This window comes from Lutra lutra, chromosome 12, assembly GCF_902655055.1.
Source record: "Lutra lutra chromosome 12, mLutLut1.2, whole genome shotgun sequence".
NCBI lineage: Eukaryota > Metazoa > Chordata > Mammalia > Carnivora > Mustelidae > Lutra > Lutra lutra.
Genome location: NC_062289.1, coordinates 18,054,904 through 18,072,851, shown reverse-complemented (window position 1 = coordinate 18,072,851; position 17,948 = coordinate 18,054,904). Strand labels below are relative to the sequence as shown.

Here is a 17,948-nt window from a genome sequence, read left to right as displayed (position 1 = left end):
TCACACAAAGGCAACGCCTGCTAAAATACGGAGTCCGTTGGGGCACATTTGGTTTTGCTATCACATTGGAGTCCCTTAAGAACTACTTTATCCCCATTGGATATCATTACTGAACAGTTTCTGGTATTGATCGTCAGTAAGAACCTTTAGGTGGTGTTCTTTGATTAAAAACATATATTCCTCGGGTGCCTGGGTGGCTCAGTTGGTTAAAGCCTCTGCCTTCTGCTCAGGTCATGATCCCAGGGTCCTGGGATCGAGTTCCGAATAGGGATCTCTGCTCAGCGGGGAGCCTGCTTCCCCTCCTCTCTGCCTGCCTCTCTGCTTGCTTGTGATCTCTGGCTGTCAAATAAATTAAAACAAAACAAAACATATATTCCTCAACCCCTTTAAATACAGTAGGACATCCTAGGGGAAAAAGTGCCCCCCCCTTTTAAGGGACTATATCCTATGTCTGCTCAGAACTTTTTCTTATACAATTTTTCTTGCAGAGTCTGATCTATCCCGTGTCCTTTCACCCCATTTAGAAAGGATTGCTCTGGTATAGACGTGAAGTTCTGCTCCAGAAGCCAACTGTCAGTTGTGAAATTGCAGCAAAGGGGGAGGTCCTAATTTTCCACCTTAGAAAGCACCCAGGCTGAGGCTCTCTCATCACCTGCTGTCAGTTTTGCCTCCCAGACAAGTCCCCCACGGATGTCCTTCTACAGAGAACCTCCATCTCTGTGGTATAGTCCTGGGGCGCCTGGGTGGCTCCATCGGTCAGGCGTCTGGCTCTTTGATTTCGGCTCAGGTCCTACAGGGTCCTGGGATACAGCCCTGCATCGGGTGGTGCTGAATCTGCTTCAGATCCCCCCACCCCCAACTTAGACCCATGCTCTCTCTGGAAAAAGTCTGTGGCATAGTCCCATTTCTTTGGTGGGGTCACAGTTTTCTATCCTGTCCAGGAGTGCCATCCATCCTGTAGCCGGCCGGTCATGCTCCGCCCTCCCCCAGCCTCAAGCCTCAGGTCCCCTTCTCCTCATCTGCTCTCTTGCCCCTCAACGCCTTCATTTCCCTTTGATCATTTACTCACTTCCCAGCCCCTACTTTTGGTCAAAGGTTACCTTTGCTTTTATTCTACCTTCAGAATTGAGGTCATTGCCTTACCTAAGTATCCAAAGATGCACCCTGCCTGGACACAGTTGCCCTTGCCATTTGTTAATCCGCATCCGCTGGCCTTTTACAGTCTGACGGCCTCTTCTCTCCCGTCTCTGCTAAGACTTAGCACCCTGTCCCAACTTGTATTTCTCACCACAAGAGGACCCCCGTGTTTCTTTAGCTCCTGTCACATCCCCTACTTAAAAGATACATTCCAAAGATTTTACTAAAGCATTTATTTTTTAAACAAAAATATACATTAAATCTCAGATTTACAGAATATAGAAATAATTTATCCAAAGCAATTCGCATTTTAAAATTGTTAATATTGCACCCGACAGTGTAAGTCTTTGACACATTTGCATTGTCGACTTTTCCCACAATTCACAAAACAGGAGAGAAAACTGAGAATTATACAAACAAACTTTGCTTTACCAAACAAAAGAAAAAACAATTTTGTTTTTTTTTTTAATTTACAAGATAAAGTTGTAAACTTCCAGAAATTTACTTCCATAGGATAAAGACCCATACATTCTTTCATCATACCTAGAATATGAACTATATACATGTTGTGATTTTCTTACAGGAATTCAAAGGGGACAGATATTGGGAACATTCACAGCCTAATGGTAAAGAACAGAATTATTGAAAACACTTCTGTATCTTTACTAGAATATGGAAATTAATGTGTGAAAAACACAGAATGAGAAAAGCCTCTAGAAAAATAACTTTTGACTCTTTGAGGACAGTTTCCATAATTGCTTAAAATTAATTTCAATTTTTGAAGGATACACTGTTAGTCTTAGAAATGTGGCTGCCAACAGCCTTTTCTTTGAAGACATAAGACAAGTGAAAATGTGAGGCCTCTGTTCAAGTCCCTTATAAAATACATATATAGGCAGGTATAGAGTTTGCTTTTCAAAAGAAAGCTTTACCCCCCAAAAAATCACAATTTATCACTGATGTCCTTAGTTTTTAAGAACTTTTTAAAAAAGCCCATAAATATTTAAACACATCTTTTAAAAATGAAAGTAGGGAAGGAAGTGGCTAAAATAATATGCAAAGTAAGAGTAAACATACATGATGCACACTTTTAACCTGGTAGTAAACTTAGCAGATGGAAGGCTTGTACTTATGAAATGTGAAGTGGTTTCCTTGAGCTATTAAACAAATAGGAGGAGAAGAGGAAACCACGCAGTTCATTATCAACTCTGAAAAAGTCATCGGACCACTTTGCTTCCAGGTGATGAACATTCATGAATTTTTTGTCCTTGCCATTATAAATACAAGATCTTTGTTAAAAAGGTAGCCTATGGGGAAGAAAGCAGCCTCTGGAAATTCATGTTGAAGGTCCCAGACGGGATGATCTAAATGTGATTTTACAACGGGTACCATTTGAATTGAAATAGAAGACATTTCCTAATTCTGTTGTCCTAGATGGAGCCTGGATTAACACGTTCCCTTTGAATCATAAAGAACACAGGTGAGTAACAGGACTTGGGAAGGTATCCTTCGCTATTGCAACAGTCCAGCAGCCCAAGCAGCTTGTGATGAAGGTGGTGTTCTTTAACATCCTCATGACAAATTCAGGGTTTTCTTGTCTTAAAAAAGTCCTGAGAATCTTTCCGTAAAAAAAGACATTTTTGTACCCGGGGGGCAGGCGCGTCAGCTCTCCACGGTCCGCCGGTACTCGGCGGTGCCCTCGGCGATGATGGCATCCAGGGGGGAGCGCTTCTTGTGGATGCTGCGCCCAGAGGAGATGAGGTCGGCGTAGCCGCGCTGGTGCGAGAAGGCGTAGGCGGAGCGGCGGGAGGACACGCCCCGGCGGAACACGTGCTGCCGCCGCTTCCACTGCTCCTCGGCTTTCAAGCGCTTGCGGTGCTTCTGAATCTGCGGGCGGCAGAGACATGGAAGGTGTGGGATGGCGTGGGACGCCGCGTGACAGCGGAGGGGGACAAGGCGGGCACTAACATGGATGGGGGCCAAGCTGTCTCCTGGAAGGCGGCGGCCCCGGCCTCCTCTGATACAGAGAGGTTACGGGGCACTGCCAAGGTCTCCCAGCCAGAAAGCGGGAGCCGAAAACGCCACTCGCCTACGCTACTGGATGGCGCTCCCAGGAGCAGGACCGGAGACTTGCCTCGCTCAGCCGTCCAGGAACAGCCTCGTGACCTGGTCTGGCCCCAGAGGCCTGGCAGGACTGGGCGGGGGCCCTCCGATGCCCCATTCCGGGGCTCCTGAGGGAAAGCTTCTGGCGTCCCCTGGCCAGTGAGGTGTCAGGAGATGCCCAGAACTGCAGCAGCCAACCCTCAGCTCCACGCTGAAGCTATAGCGAGGATAGCAGAGGGGAGCGATGGAATGAACCCCAGTCTTTTCTAACAGACATTAAGGCGCTCAGTCCCCCAAGCCTGCTAGTCAGTGTGCGAGCTGGAGGGATGCATTATTTGGACAACTTGTAGCTCAGAGGATCCTGCCAGAAGAGGGGGCATTTTTCTTGAAATGAAGAAAACCCCAACCTCTTCGCAGGGAAAAATGTTAGTATTATAATTGTTAAATTGAGCGGATAGACCTATGGGGTTCCTTATACTATTCTCCCTTTGATAATGTTTAAAATAAAAAGCATGCAAACAAAAGTCCCAGTCCCAAAGGACTTATTTGCAAGATGGAGTTAAAGAGAAGTAGTATTAAAAAATGTTCACACCAAACTTGGCACGGATTTAGAATTTTGCAGCAAAGCTGCTTTGGGGACAGGCCTTGCTTTCTGTGAGGGGCACTCAGAATGAGGAGAATACTAATTTTTCTGTACCTTGTCACTTTCTGATGGCCAGATGGTCATTGACAAGAACCGTACGGCAATGACGGGCAGCAGGCACACGGCAACGGTCAAGATGATGGTCAGCCAAATGTATGGTTGCCTCAAGGCGTTTGAGGCTGTGCCTGTAAAAACATGGACAGTGAGTCCCAGGGTCCTTCGTCCTCAGGGCAGAGTGAACATTCCTTAAGCCTTAAATGATTGTCTGTGGTAAACTTTCACAGATTGGCCTCCCCAGAATATCCTGTCACTGCTGAAGGAATGAACATTTTAAAAACGGAACGAAGCAGAGTGCCTGGGTGGCTCAGTCGCTAAGCATCTGCCTTCAGCTCAGGTCATGGTCCCAGAGTCCTGGGATCGAGCCCCGCATCAGGCTCCCTGTTGGGCAGGAAGCCTGCTTCTCCCTCTCCCACTCCCCCTGCTTATATTCCTTCTCTCGCTGTCTCTGTGTGTGTGTGTCAAATAAATAAAATCTTTAAAAAAATAAAAATAGGACTAAGCAAAGCAAAATGAGGAAGGCAAGTGTACATCACTGAACCACTAAATAAGGAAAAAAGAAAGTGTTTTTTGACATTGCATTAGGTAAAAATGCAAAGTTAGGCCATCTATACTAATACATTTTTCCAGGAATTTACTTTCCAATATATAGTTTGAAACTCCAAGTAACAGTAGCAACTCGCCCTGCCATTAGTATGACAGCCCTTATGGCAGGTGTTTTATACAGGTCATGCCATTTAATTACCTCTGAGGGATGAAGAGTAACCTTCTTGCGACACAAGGAAATTGAGTTGTGGAGAAGTAAAGATTTCCCAGGGTAACAACTAGCTGTGGCAACTCCTAAATTAAACCCTGTATCCATCTGACTAGAGCCTCGCTTTTTCCATTGCAGTTCGGCAGCTAATTTATGTCAGAGAAAGTAATAATTCATACAACTAGATAATCATATATAACTACCCAGTTTTATAATTAACATCCCTTAGAGCCAAATCTATCACAGTGTTCCCTGTACTTACACTGCAAGTTTATAAAAGTACTGGCCTTAATTTTTTAAATGTGTTTTTCACTGCTAAATAAAAAACACTCCCTCCCTTTGGGAATATTCTAAGTAACGGGGTACTAATAAGCTTTTTAAAACACAGAGTCGGGTATTTTATGAAAGGAGAGAAGGTTAGCACTCCCCTTGACAAGGATGGAAGAGGCCCTCGGGCCTGACAACATGCATACGGTTAAAGCATTGCCATCTACTTCGTGGCATCTAACCAACGTTTGGGACACCTGGGTGGCTCAGTTGGTTGAGCCGCTGCCTTCGGCTCAGGTCATGATCCCAGGGTCCTGGGACCAAGTCCCGCATCGGGCTCCTTGCTCAGTGGGGAGCCTGCTTCTCTCTCTGCCTCTGCCTGCCGCTCTGCCTGCTTGTGTTCTCCCTCTCTCTGACAAATAAATAAATAAAATCTTAAAAAAAAAAAAAAAAAGAGTCGGTGAAGAAAAACAATCATCAAAAAAATGACCTCAATCCCAAGAAAAGGGTTATTACCACAGCAAATGTCTTTTTACAGCCGGCCATTAAAAAAACCTCCAAAAACAAACTAATCTTTTTTTTTTTTTTTAATAATTTATTTATTTGACAGAGAGAAATCACAAGTAGGCAGAGAGAGAGGGGAGGAAGCAGGCTCCCTGCCCAGCAGAGAGCCCGATGTGGGGCTCGATCCCAGGACCCTAAGATCATGACCTGAACCGAAGGCAGAGGCTTAACCCACTGAGCTACCCAGGTGCCCAACAAATTAATCTTTTACAGGGAAACTAGTTTATGGGGGACTTTTTTCCTCATTATGAATCCAAGCTACTCTATTTAATAAATTAAGAAATTTGTAAATTCTAATTCATGATATTTAAAAATTTGTAATAGGTATGAAATAGTTCAAATTCATTCTAGCATTTATCATTTGTCCTATTTTATACAGCTGTAAACCATTTCTAAACTATTTTTGTAAGTTTAGTTATTGCTTTGCATACATTTTCTTTTAAAGGTTTTATTTATTTATTTGACAGAGATCACAAGTAGGCAGAGAGGCAGGCAGAGGGGGCAGGGGAAGCAAGCTCTGTGCTGAGCAGAGAGCCCGATGCGGGGCTCAACCCCAGGACCTTGGGATCATGACCTGAGTCAAAGGCAGAGGCTTTAACCCACTGAGCCACCCAGGCGCCCCTCTGCATACAGACTTCTAATGATGTGGTAGGTTTTCCACTTTGGAATTCTAAAATTTCATCATATGGGACTCATACCTTGATTAGCTACTATAATATTAGGTCTTTGAACTATTTCCATTTTTTAAAAAACAATTAGAATTGCAGTGGTATAATCTTTGTACAAATTGATTTTTCCAAAAATTGGTATGTTTTATCTTTAGGTGTTTTCCCCAAGTGGAAATCCTGGGTCCAAATGTATGAGAAGTTTTATAGTTTGTTATATATTTCCAGATAGTGCTTTGGAAACATCATATTATCATGCTACCAGCATTACATGATACTCGATTTCCCAGGAACATACCAATATTAGATTTGGAGGGGGGGGGAATCTCCTGTCTAACTGAATAGATGCACAATTGTATCAAATTTTTAAATTTTGCTTTCTTCCTGTCACATTATCCCTACACTTCCAGCCCACCACCGTCATTCAGCTACCAGTCGGGACATTAATTTTCACTAGCAATAACTTACACGTCATGTTATTACTTAGAAGTTACCTTGGAGTCTAAACCAGTAACACTTTTCTATACCTTTATTTTTGGAATTTAGAAAATACCAACCTGTAAATTGAAATGCAGAGGGAAAGAGGACATGTATTCCAGCACTATGAAAGTCAAACATGATGCCAAAATAAAGAGCAATGCTTCCAAAAATGGAGAAAGCATTCACAAAAGTCCAGTAAGAAGTATCCAAGCCAATCTGTAGAGAAACCAGAGAAAAACAGAGCATTCACTTTTGGGGAGTTACCAAGGAATAAAGAATCTAAGGATTCTGAAAATAGAATTCAACAACTCAGGCATGATTTGGCTTGAATACCGAACAATCAAAAACTATCCTTGGCTCAGGCAAGAAGCAGGAAATGTGCTCGGTGTAAGGGGTGCAGACAGCATTTGCATTTTTAAGGCGGCCGAGGCTCAGCGGGAGAGAGACTGGGAGCCAGGTGCATGCACACACTGGTCCGTGTACAGAAACGCAGGTAACTGACAGATACTGGGAACAGTCGGCTGATGCCATGTACCTGGAAATTCACTGTTATTATAAGAGCAGAAGCAATGGTCACAGCAAAAGACTGGTAGTCTGAAGGCGCCTCTCCATCCTGTCCCACAGTTTGCAGATACGCTCCCAGAGGTATGAAGAAGAGAACCATCGATGTTAAAATTCCATGCACCAAGCTTACAAAGAACTTCCTGTAGTTGAATAGTAAGTCTCTTTGTCCTACGACGTACAACCCAGGGAAGCGGAGGCTCAGTTTGTCACTCACATCCTTAAAGGGAAAAAACACACAAAAAATAGTTGTGTACCCTCCAGGACCCAAGAGCTCCGAGATCCATTCCAATTTCTCTCTCACAAAGAGTTTCAGCTTAGTTTTAGGAAGGCAAAACCTCAACAAGGTTAAGTCCTGAATGGTTACAGTGTGCAGAGACAAACACCTTTACTTCAGTCCACCGTTATTTGCTATTTAATTAAGAAAGGGACTAGGTAGAGATCTATTAGTTTGCTACTCATAGAAGGAAAGCCAGTAGTCATGTCAAAAAAAAAAACTGTAGGGAAACTATTTTTACCTCCTGGGAGCATATATTCTAATTTTTTTTAGAAAGTCTTTTCACATCCAAGTTGATGGGTTAATTCCAGATTATTCTTTTTATTCATTAATAACAAAGAACTGCCCCTGGATGAAATGTGGACTAATTTGGGAAATTGAACACAGACATTTGGAGAAAGAGTAAAACAATTTTAAAGTCACTCCTCTAGAGACAGACTATACTGCCAGGTGTCTTGACAAGAAACTCCTAGTGTCCAAAAGGGAGATAATAAAACTCTCCTGTCCATGAGTTCAGCCCAGGCACAGAAATCCCCTTTCGTCACTGTCGTACAGAAGCACAGCAGCTATTCTGGTCGCTGAACAACAGGACAAGGTTTTCTCGGGAAGCCATGAAAACCAAAAGAATGCACTGAAATATTCGCTTTTAACTTCTCAAACAGGGGCCCAGTTGGCCCTGAAGTGTCCACGTCCGCACAAGGCTCCTACCTGGTCAAGCAGCCCCATGAGGAGCACGGGCAGGCTGGAGTAGAGCACGTTGTAGAGCGTGATGAACCAGTCCTCGTATGCGGTCTGTGGGGAGAAGACAGTGGCCGTGTCACCAACCAGCACGCGCTGCCCGTCCAGTCCACGCGCATTTCCCTCTCCCGGAGCAGGCAGGGCCCCGGCTGTGTGCGGCCTCTGCTGGAGCCACATCCCATGGAACGGGCAGAATCAAAGAGTGCTCCACAGAAACAAACCTGCCTTCCAACACAGATCGGGGGATACACACCAAAACATGTTTTGGAAAAGGAGTCCCTTCTGTTTGACTAATGCTGGAAAATACGTTGGTGCCGATCCTTTTTACATCCCTTGATTGATGAATTAGAATACATAACACAAAAACTGGTTCAAAAAGCACGTAAGGTATCATTCAAATGTTCTTTTGCTTTGCGAGTCTCACATTTCCATGTAAACATCACATGCAGAATGTGAATATGAAAAACGGGCTCCTGGAAGCGTAAGCAAGACCATGCGCAAACGGGTCGTCAGGGCGGTGGAGAGGAGCCGGGCTCACTCATCGCCACCAGCTCCACACAGGCCTGCGGGGAGCAGGTCGAAGGCCCACACTGTGCTCAAGGCTGCCCCGGGCCCTCGGGTTTGAAGGCTCTTCTGATACCATCTGTCTGTGGCATCAGAAGTCTGGACAACCACAAGCACTGATTTTAGGTTCATTGTTACTAATGATATTTTTCTGCTGTATCACCATTTCAGCATATTCTGTATGTCCCCCACTGCCATTTCAGCACTAACAAAACCAAAAATCAACAGGTGAAGAGAACAGATTGATGATCATCCAAAATTTATATAATCCCTGTAGCCTGTCACAATATCACTTTATATGTTCAGCGTTGAGTAATTTGTTCTCGCTATTAATGGCAAGGTGACCCAGGGTAAAAAAATCTAGGGTAAAGGCAAAGACACGTAACAAAAGCCAGTAGGTCAGGCACAAATCTCAACTTTCTGAAGGCAAAAGTATTTTTTAAAGCACCAGAAACCTTTTAGGAAAGTCATCTATAATCTCAACCCATGCCTCAACTGTTGAGAGAGAGCGAGCATCCAAACCCCAAGTATGGAGGGGAAATGGTTTTTTCGGAAGTAGAGTTTTATTTATGGAAGACTTCTACTCATCAGATAATACTAATTATCGTTGTTACCTGCGCAGAGTACCCATTGAAGAAGGAGTACCAGAAATGAACCAGAGTGAATGCGAAGTTCTTATAGAAGAAGTAGCGCAGGAACTTGCACATCCGTATGTAGGACCACCGGCCGTGCACCAGCAGCAGCCTCTGCAAATATCGGAACTGGGCGAAGGAGTAGTCGCTTGACATGACCGCCTGCATGCCTTCTTGCCCACTTATGCCAACGCCGATGTGGGCAGCTGTGGGGCAGAGGGAGCACATACGTGAATCATAAGCTAATTTTAAGGTGAAACATTGAGGTGATGAAAATGTTTCCACGGCAAAACACAGAAACACATTCTTGGAACAATACACGTGAAGACTCCTGCTCACCGCCCCACCCAAGCTTCTGAACTCGATGTCCAATACGGGTTTGCTCAAAAGAGCACACGCTGGGGCCTCTAAAAGGTATTTGTGGAAGGATCTCAGGTGGGTGGCAAATTCCATTAGGATTATTAGACCAGCTCGTTAGCCATCCTTCCCACCCACGGGGTCAACCCGAGGAGTCCGGTGCAGACTGTGCGTCCCTGGTCCCTGCGTCCCTGGCCACGGCTGAGCTGGCTGAGGGCAGATAGGTCCTCAGCAGCAGATGCTACACACTGGCCCTCCCAACCTCCCTGGCACTAGTTCTGTTTGTGAATTGGGTTCCATTGTTACGACCCACTTGAAGTGGAAGTCGACGCGAGCTGGAGCTCAGCACCTCTTTCTTTTTTTTGGCATTTCTGCAGCACAGTTCATATCCTCTCTCCAGCTGCCTGGATGTTGATAGACAAAGGCTGCTCAACTGAAAAGCCCTTCACAGGAGCCTCAAAGCTAGAAGCTCCTCCAGTAAGGGACTAAGATGTTAGAGACTTGTGCTAGCACCTGCTTTCTTCCGTCCATCCAGAGCTTTCATGAGCACCTCGTCCCTTGTATTAATCACTTCCTGCTTAAAGTACCCAGCGGGGTCTGGTTCTTGTACTAACCTTGACTGAAAACCCAAGCTGGGGCGATCAGTGTCGCTTTCACATTTTGGGAATTAAGATTTGGGCGTGTTTGTGTTTGGAATTTTAACCTGTACATTCTTAAGTTGTGGGACAGAGAAAAAATATATATAATTTTTCCCCCCCTGAGGGGCAGAGAAGTGAAGTCGTCTAGAAAGAGGGAGAAACCAGAAGCTGGGTTCCTGGTGCAGCTCTAGGTCCTGGTTCTAGCATCTTTCTGAGGCTTGGCTTCTTGGGAGGCACAAAATTTTTTTTTTTCTTTTTTTTTTAAATTTGGGACAGAGAGAGCAAGAGTGCAGAGGAGAGGCAGAGGGAGAAGCAGACTCCCCACTGAGTGGGGGAGCCTGACATGGGCTTGATCCCATAACCCTGGTATCACAATCTGAGCTGAAGGCAGACACTTAACCAACGAAGCCCCCACCCAGGTGCCCCCATCTTTTTATCTTTTCAAAATAAATTATCTTTTTGTCTTGAGCTTACTTTAATTCTCTAATATTTGCAATCAAAAGTATTTTAGCAAAGATAACATTAAACTTTCAGCATTTAATCGTGGCCCACCATGACCTTAAGAGGCACAGTTTTTTCCTGGGGAAGGTTCCAGAATGGATAAAAATGAAAGTCAAATTTTTATCCATCCTTCCAAAAGTCACTTAGTCACAGTTTCAACTTTGAGAATTAAGAACTTTATCTAGGTCTTAAAAGACATGGAAGTAAAGCTGTACTGACATCAATTAGAGAACATGTGCTGGAGAACACAATGTATTTTTGCTTAGACCTGAGAGCGACTGCCAACTCAGGAGGGTTTCCAACTGAAAGACGCTCCCAAAATCCTGCCATGGTGGCAGAATACAAGGTCTGGCAAATTCAAAGCAACACAGTGACTTGGCCAAACCTAAGTTTTCAGCAGCACTTTGCAATTCTAGAAAAGAGAATAAATTGCATGTCTCAGTCAGTATTTATGATTTCTTTCAAAACACATAAATAATTCTTATGACTAGTCATGGTTGCCAAACTGCCCTTTCCTCCCAAATCATGGCCTTCTTTCCTGAACAAGCAACAAAGGGAAATATGCAGATGCTCCTGGAGCCAGGGAGGAGGAACGCCGGCCACAGGCCCTGATGTCCAGCCCAGCCTTTTTGCTGAGCACACCAAGGACAGTATGTGAAATGAACACGGCCACAGCTCACAGGGGATTCAAGGCAACTGAACAGATGTACTTTATAAGGCCACACTTTTTTTCCCCCTATGATCTAAATATAGACACCTGAAGCTTCAAAAATGTAATTTCAGATGCCTCACTGGTAGGCTCCTTCATAGCTGTTTAACAAACCCGTCAGGTCCTCACGCTTTTCTGCCTCTGTCTCCCCTCTCATGTTGCTTGTTCCTTCTTAGGGTGTTAGACCTTCTTAGGGCACCAGCCAGCAGACCTCTTCCAGCCCAAGAGAGGGAGAGAGGGCGGGCAGCCCTGGAGAGTCCTGGCGTCCATATGGCGGGTTTCAATTCCCTCCACTTCCACTGGGCTACACTACTAAACGTGGAACATGCTATCAAATGGCCAGATTTTTGGACATTTAAATTTCACTGTACTTCCTTCTACGCAAATATCATTTCTGCATACTATTTTTTATGCAGACGAAAGTGATGCCAGTTTTTCTAAAGTACAAAAAGGCACTATCAGTACTTGGACTTCTGAGGAGACCTGTGTTTCTTTGATTTTCATCCCAAATGGAAAATGAACTAGAACCGACTGTAGGGGCAAGAAATTGATAGCATTTGGAGCAAGAATGCCAGTCCTACGGGAGGGTGAACACTTGCAAAACACACTGGAGAGGAATGACAACTAGCGGTGGCCACAGACATAGACATGATAAAGAAGACATACGTCATACAGCTGACTCCTGCTGAGGAAGATAAAGTTGGAATATTCTTAGTATAGATCGAGAAGGAGGAGGAGGAGACTCTAAGAAAAGAAAAAGACATGAATTACAAAATAGGCTGAATTAAGCCTAGTATACATTATACAGTTAAAGTAGCCAGCATAACAGGACATGGGTGGTCATATAACAGACAGTTCATCTTAATCATACCACAAAACTGGAGGGAAATCAAAGAGAATATTGTTTTTTAGATGAGAAAGCTGAGGCCTGAGCATGAGCCCAAGGTGACACAGCATGTTGGCATCCTAGTGAGGACAAGCATTCAGGTCTTGCTAGCTGGGGCCTTTCCATTATGAGAAGCTCCCTGACAGGAACACAGGAAGGGAAGAAAAAAGCAAAAACCAACCCAGGATTCAGACATGTTGATGAGGGTTTGGTTCTGCACACTTTACTACGAGCACAATGTATTTCTGCATGACAGGACTCGGTTCTTCCATTTTGAAGACCTAGGGTGCTCCAACCAGCAAAACAACCCTTGACACTCTTCTAGGAAGGTCAGGAGGCTCGTGAGACCATGTTGGAGCTTTGCCTCAGTGCCACGTATGTTACCCTGGTCACCCAGTTTGCCAAGACCAAGAAGAAAGCCCTAGAAAAAGATGCTCAGAGGAAAAAAAAAAAAAAAATGCTCTCAAAAACCAAGAGAATTCACTCCAAGCTCAGCAGAGATTTTTGCAAAACTATTAAATAGAATTTTTTAATAAGCCTTAAGGTAATATGGAGAAGTAGCAAGAGAAGGAAAACAAATCCACATGTATGTAAAAGAGGGCAACAAATAAGGCTAAGTTCCCCCATCTGGAACTCATCTTCCACTAGGCATTTCCCAAGTGGCACTGTCCTCCCTGCTCTCGCCTACTGGGTAGCCTGAGCTTCCTGAGGGCAGGGTCATAGGTGTCGTCCTCATGCGAAAGGCCTTTGTCAGGCATCTGCTTTATGAAAGCCTGAGCAGTGACAGTCGGAAAGACTACCCGCCCCGCCCAAACATCCCTGCCATTGCTTCTCTCTGGCAGCTCCGGTGGCACCGGCTGTGGGCAAGACTCACTTTTGATCATGTTTACATCGTTGGCCCCATCTCCGATCGCCAGCGTGATGGCCTTCTTGTACCTCTTCACCAGGTCCACCACCATCGCCTTCTGCTTGGGGGTGACCCGGCAGCAAATGACAGCGCTGCACTCGCACGCCAGGTCGACGAAGTTCTTCTGCCGCTGCTCTTTCCTAGCTTCCAGACACCGCTTACTCTGCGTGCGCATGCGTCGTTCTTCCTCGGTCCTTGGGAACTTCAGCTTCAGAATCTTACTTCTCTTGGTCTTTTTCTCCAGAAGAATCTCATTCTGGGTGGAATCAGAGATTACAACCATTTGCGTTTTTATGTCAAGAGTGTCATTCCCAAGACCTTAATCATGTGATGGTTCTTGGGTTCATCATGGCGGATACTGTTCTGACCAGAAAACCCATTTACTATAAAATTTAGAAAATACAAAAATGTACAAGGAAGAAAATTAAAATGACCCATTGATTGATGAGGCAGGGATAACCACGATTACCAGTGTGATATAATTCCCTTTGTAGATCATATAATATTAATTCTCAAACTTGGGAAATTGCCCATTCATTTGCAGGCTAAGAGATTTTTAGGTTGGCAGTTAATATGGGAAACCATCTCAAATCAGTCCACAATGAACTGCTTTAGTTTAAGCCAGAGGTACAGATACAGTAATGATACGCACCAGCCAAGAACCAGTGATTATCAAGGCACGGTTTTCACCAGATGGAAAAAAAGGTTCATGCACCGGGGGTACAAATTTTGCATAGACGCCACCTCTATTCCTCTGGTTTTCCATCCTTGTGTGAAGAAGAGCACTGGGGGGAAAGAAATTTAAGTGTTTTAAGAGTACAAGACTATAAACTGGCCCTTGACTGTGAGATATTTTGGATAAATAATCTTTTTAAAACTGTGATTTAAAAAACACATAAAATTTATCATAACTATTTCTACTACATATACAGTTCAGTAGAATTAAGTACATTCACTTTGCTTTGTAACCAATCTCCAGAACCTTTTCATCTTTCAAAACTGAAAACTCTATACCAATTAACTAACTCTCCATTTCCCCCTTTCCCTGGTCCCTGGTCCCTACTACTTTATTTTCTGTTTCTGTGAATTTGACCACTCTAGATAACTCCTGTAAGTGGAATCATACAGTATTTGGTTTTTGGTTTTGTTTTTGTTTTTGCAATTGGCTTATTTCACTGTCCTCAAGGTTCATTCCTATTGTAGCACATGTTAGAATTTCCTTCCTCTTTAAGACTATCCCACTGCATGGCTATACTACATTTTGTTTATCCATTCATCCCTCCATCAATGGGAATTTGGGTTGCTTCTACTTTTGGCTATTGTCACTAGTGCTGCTATGGACTTGGGTATGAAAATCTCTCTTTGAGTTCTGGCTTTCAATTCTTTGTGATATATATCCACAAGCAGGATTGCTGGATCATACGGTAATTCTATTTGTGATTTTTCTGAGGAATCATGATACTGTTTTCCATAGTAGCTGCACCATTTTATTTCCTACCAATAGTGCACAAGGGTTCTAATTTTCACATGCTTGCCCACATTTGTTATTTTTTGCTTGTTGTTGTTTTTAGGGTTTTTTGTTATTATTGTTGTTTTAAAGATTTTGTTTATTTAAAAGAGAGAGACAGAGATAGTGAGAAAGGGCACAGGAAGGGGGAAGAGAAGAGAATCAGGCTCCCTGATGAGCAGGGAGCCCGACGTGAGGCTCGATCCCAGGGCCCTGGGATCATGACCTGAGTCGAAGGCAGACGCTTAACCAACTGAGCCACCCAGGCACCCTGCCCTGTTGTTGTCTTGATAGGAGCCATCCTAAAAGGGTATACGGTGACAGCTTATGCTGGCTTTAATTTACATTTCCCTAATGTTACACTTGATCTTAGCCAAAAGGCCGAGAAGCGATTGCATTTCCCTAATGTTTAGTGATGTTGAGCATCATTTCATATGTTTGGTGGCCATTGGTACATCCTCTTTGGAGAAAAGTCTATTCAAGTCCTTTGCCCATTTTTAAATCTGATGACATAATCTCATTAAGTCTTAATTCCTCCCTCTGTGGGGCACCATGTGCTTGGTGCTTTGTTATCTGCCAAAGACAGCTCACGGAAGACATAGCTGAAAATATGTTCACAAGCAACGGAGGGCAGGCAGGCAATCTTGATCTGAATTTTAATACCTGGCGTGAACCCCCGGTGTATCATAAGCAGTGGCTACTAGTTGGCAAGAAGCAGCTTACTCCCACAAAAAGTTATGTTTGCTTTTGAGAAATTCTCAGTGCTTTATATCAACAAGTAATTGAGAAGACCGCATATACTACATTCATGTGAAAGAAAAATGAGTTATGGAATTTGGGAGTGGAAGGGTCCACAAAGATCTCACCCAGACTCTTCCTTTACAAATAAGGAAATCAAATCCAAGAGACATGAGGTGATTGACCTGCACCAAATTGATAGGAAAATGGCAATGAAAACTCAGGTCTCCTTACTCTCAGCCCAGAGCTTTTCTCATGACACACACAGCCACTGTTCTCCACCTTAGCACTACTATGTCTTGGGGTCAGGGACTTCTCTTCTGTGTGTGGCTGTCCATTGTGTTATTGGATGTTCAGCAGCATCCCTGGCCCCTACCCCGCCCCCCACATTATGACAACTAAAGATGTCTCCGGACATTGCCAAATGTTCCCTGGAAGGCAAAATCACCCCCAGTTGAGAACCAGTGCCCTAGAGGATTAGGTATCTATTACTTTTTTTTCTGCATTAATTGTTCATTTTCAAGTTGAAATTAAGGAGTCATCAAGACAAATCACTAAAAGGCTGGAAGAGAAAAAACAGGAAGTTCCCCATCCAAACCATTATTTAGGAATCACCCTTTCAGGAAGCATCTACAGAGAAAGATGGAGTCAGCCCTCTAGAAAGTAAACCTAACTAACAGCAGGCTCACAAAATTTGCTACTTGGCCCAATTTTCAACACTTGAGAAAGAGAGACCCTAACTCTATTAAGGCCCCCATCTCTAAGAACTAAGCCCATCTGGCCATTAGCCAAATAACTTGAAACCAAGAAACTACTTACGTAAACGTATTAGTATTTATTTGTCTATCCCTATTTTTTAAAAGCTAAAAAGCACAAAGAGGCATGGTTTATGCAAACAGAACTGATCTATTTAGATGTTAGAGCTACCCGATTTTGTCTAATTTAGCCGGGTGCCCAGTAAACTGGAACAGCTCGCAAAAGCTCTAGCACCATCATTAGAAAGAAGACTAACCATGACCATCAACTCCCTCATCATCTTATCACTTCTCGGCCTTTGGGCTAAGCTCAAGCGTAAGTCCCTCATCATCCTACCAGACTAGGCATGTGTGTCTGCCCACAGCTTCTGGCCTTGGGACAGCCTGGGGGAGGTGTTGTAAGGAAATGATTTGAGAAAGAAATATAGCTGTCAGGACAGCACCGCCTAAGAATTTCTGCAACACATTCTCAGCTTTTTAACAGGACACGGCTCTTCCTGATGCCCTTCCGGGTCCGCTGTGCCCCTGGGTTCTCGAGGGTTCAGGAGAAGCTATGCTTTGAAATATCCCGCCCCATCCAGACAAGTCTAGAGGTACATCTCATCCAAGCAAAACTGTGGCGTTCTTTCCTTCTGTATTTCTTTCAAAATTATAATTCTTAGAAAGGGCAGCACATGGAGAGAATTCAGATTAATTGGCTAGTTAACATCTTGATCTCTCTCTTTTTTTTTTTTTTTGGTTAGCAGGTAAGCACGGAGGACTCCCCAAGGAATGGAGATAAATGGCCCCTGAAAGAGTAAATAAAGGCCCCAAGCTCCCCTAACTCTAAAGTCTGCGCAAAATAAGACCAAATCATGATAACTTGGAACTACCTGGGTTCTCCTGCTTCATTTAAATGTGAGGAAAACTGTCTGAGGGGACAGTCAGCTCCCATTTCTCCCCATCTGCCAGGTCTACTGCCTCTAGTTTCGCCTTTACTTACTTTATATCTTCCCCATAGCAGATAGTGGTGTCTTCAGTCAGAAGTTCACACGCAAATCCTATATTTTCAGCAGTTTCTACAACAGAAAAATATTAAGTGAGGGTATGTGTTGTAGTGAGTGCTGTGTATTGTGTAAGACTGATGAATCATAGACCTATATCCCTGAAACAGGTATATAATATATAATGTAACATTATATGTTAATAAAAAATAAAAATACAAAAAAATCTAAAAATAAATAAATTAAAAAAAATTAAGTGTTGTTCCAACTGATGAATGATGGACTTTCGCTAGCAATGAGACTTTTTTTCAAGTCATGAAATAGGCAGATTCAAGCCAGTATGCTCTTTTTTTCTGTAGCAATGTATAGAAATCACACAAAGGGGAGAAAAAGCCCATTTTCTGTGATAAAATAAGTGAAGTCAAAGTCTTGTTTGAGATGTTTTCAGTTATAAAAAGAACTGTATCATCAAACACATGAACTGGTTATTTAATAAATCAGTGTTCACTGAAATACTAAACAGTC

The 17,948-nt window shown here is 43.6% G+C and overlaps 1 protein-coding gene, 1 long non-coding RNA gene and 1 other non-coding gene across 4 annotated transcripts in view; 2 read left to right on the top strand and 1 right to left on the bottom strand.

Annotated features, from left to right (window-relative positions):
* Nucleotides 1-1,355: 1,355 nt before the first annotated feature.
* The window catches only part of ATP8B1 (ATPase phospholipid transporting 8B1), a 120,732-nt gene continuing 104,139 nt past the window's right edge, over nt 1,356-17,948 (bottom strand). For both annotated transcript variants that reach the window (XM_047697287.1, XM_047697288.1), the window contains 9 exons: nt 17,423-17,498; nt 14,093-14,225; nt 13,408-13,696; nt 9,425-9,648; nt 8,217-8,300; nt 7,206-7,451; nt 6,748-6,886; nt 3,938-4,068; nt 1,356-3,024 (listed from right to left, as the gene is read on the bottom strand). In XM_047697287.1, the coding sequence (XP_047553243.1) occupies nt 2,800-3,024; nt 3,938-4,068; nt 6,748-6,886; nt 7,206-7,451; nt 8,217-8,300; nt 9,425-9,648; nt 13,408-13,696; nt 14,093-14,225; nt 17,423-17,498 (1,547 nt within the window). In that variant the 3' untranslated portion in view covers nt 1,356-2,799. The remainder of the gene's footprint in view (nt 3,025-3,937; nt 4,069-6,747; nt 6,887-7,205; nt 7,452-8,216; nt 8,301-9,424; nt 9,649-13,407; nt 13,697-14,092; nt 14,226-17,422; nt 17,499-17,948) is intronic.
* On the top strand, nt 2,909-17,579 carry LOC125082092 (uncharacterized). Its single transcript, XR_007121884.1, has 5 exons — nt 2,909-3,048; nt 9,433-9,877; nt 10,177-10,276; nt 16,632-17,033; nt 17,184-17,579. It is a non-coding gene; the product is annotated as an uncharacterized LOC125082092 (long non-coding RNA).
* Nucleotides 5,089-5,214, top strand: LOC125082784 (U6atac minor spliceosomal RNA). Its single transcript, XR_007122101.1, has one exon. It is a non-coding gene; the product is annotated as a U6atac minor spliceosomal RNA (small nuclear RNA).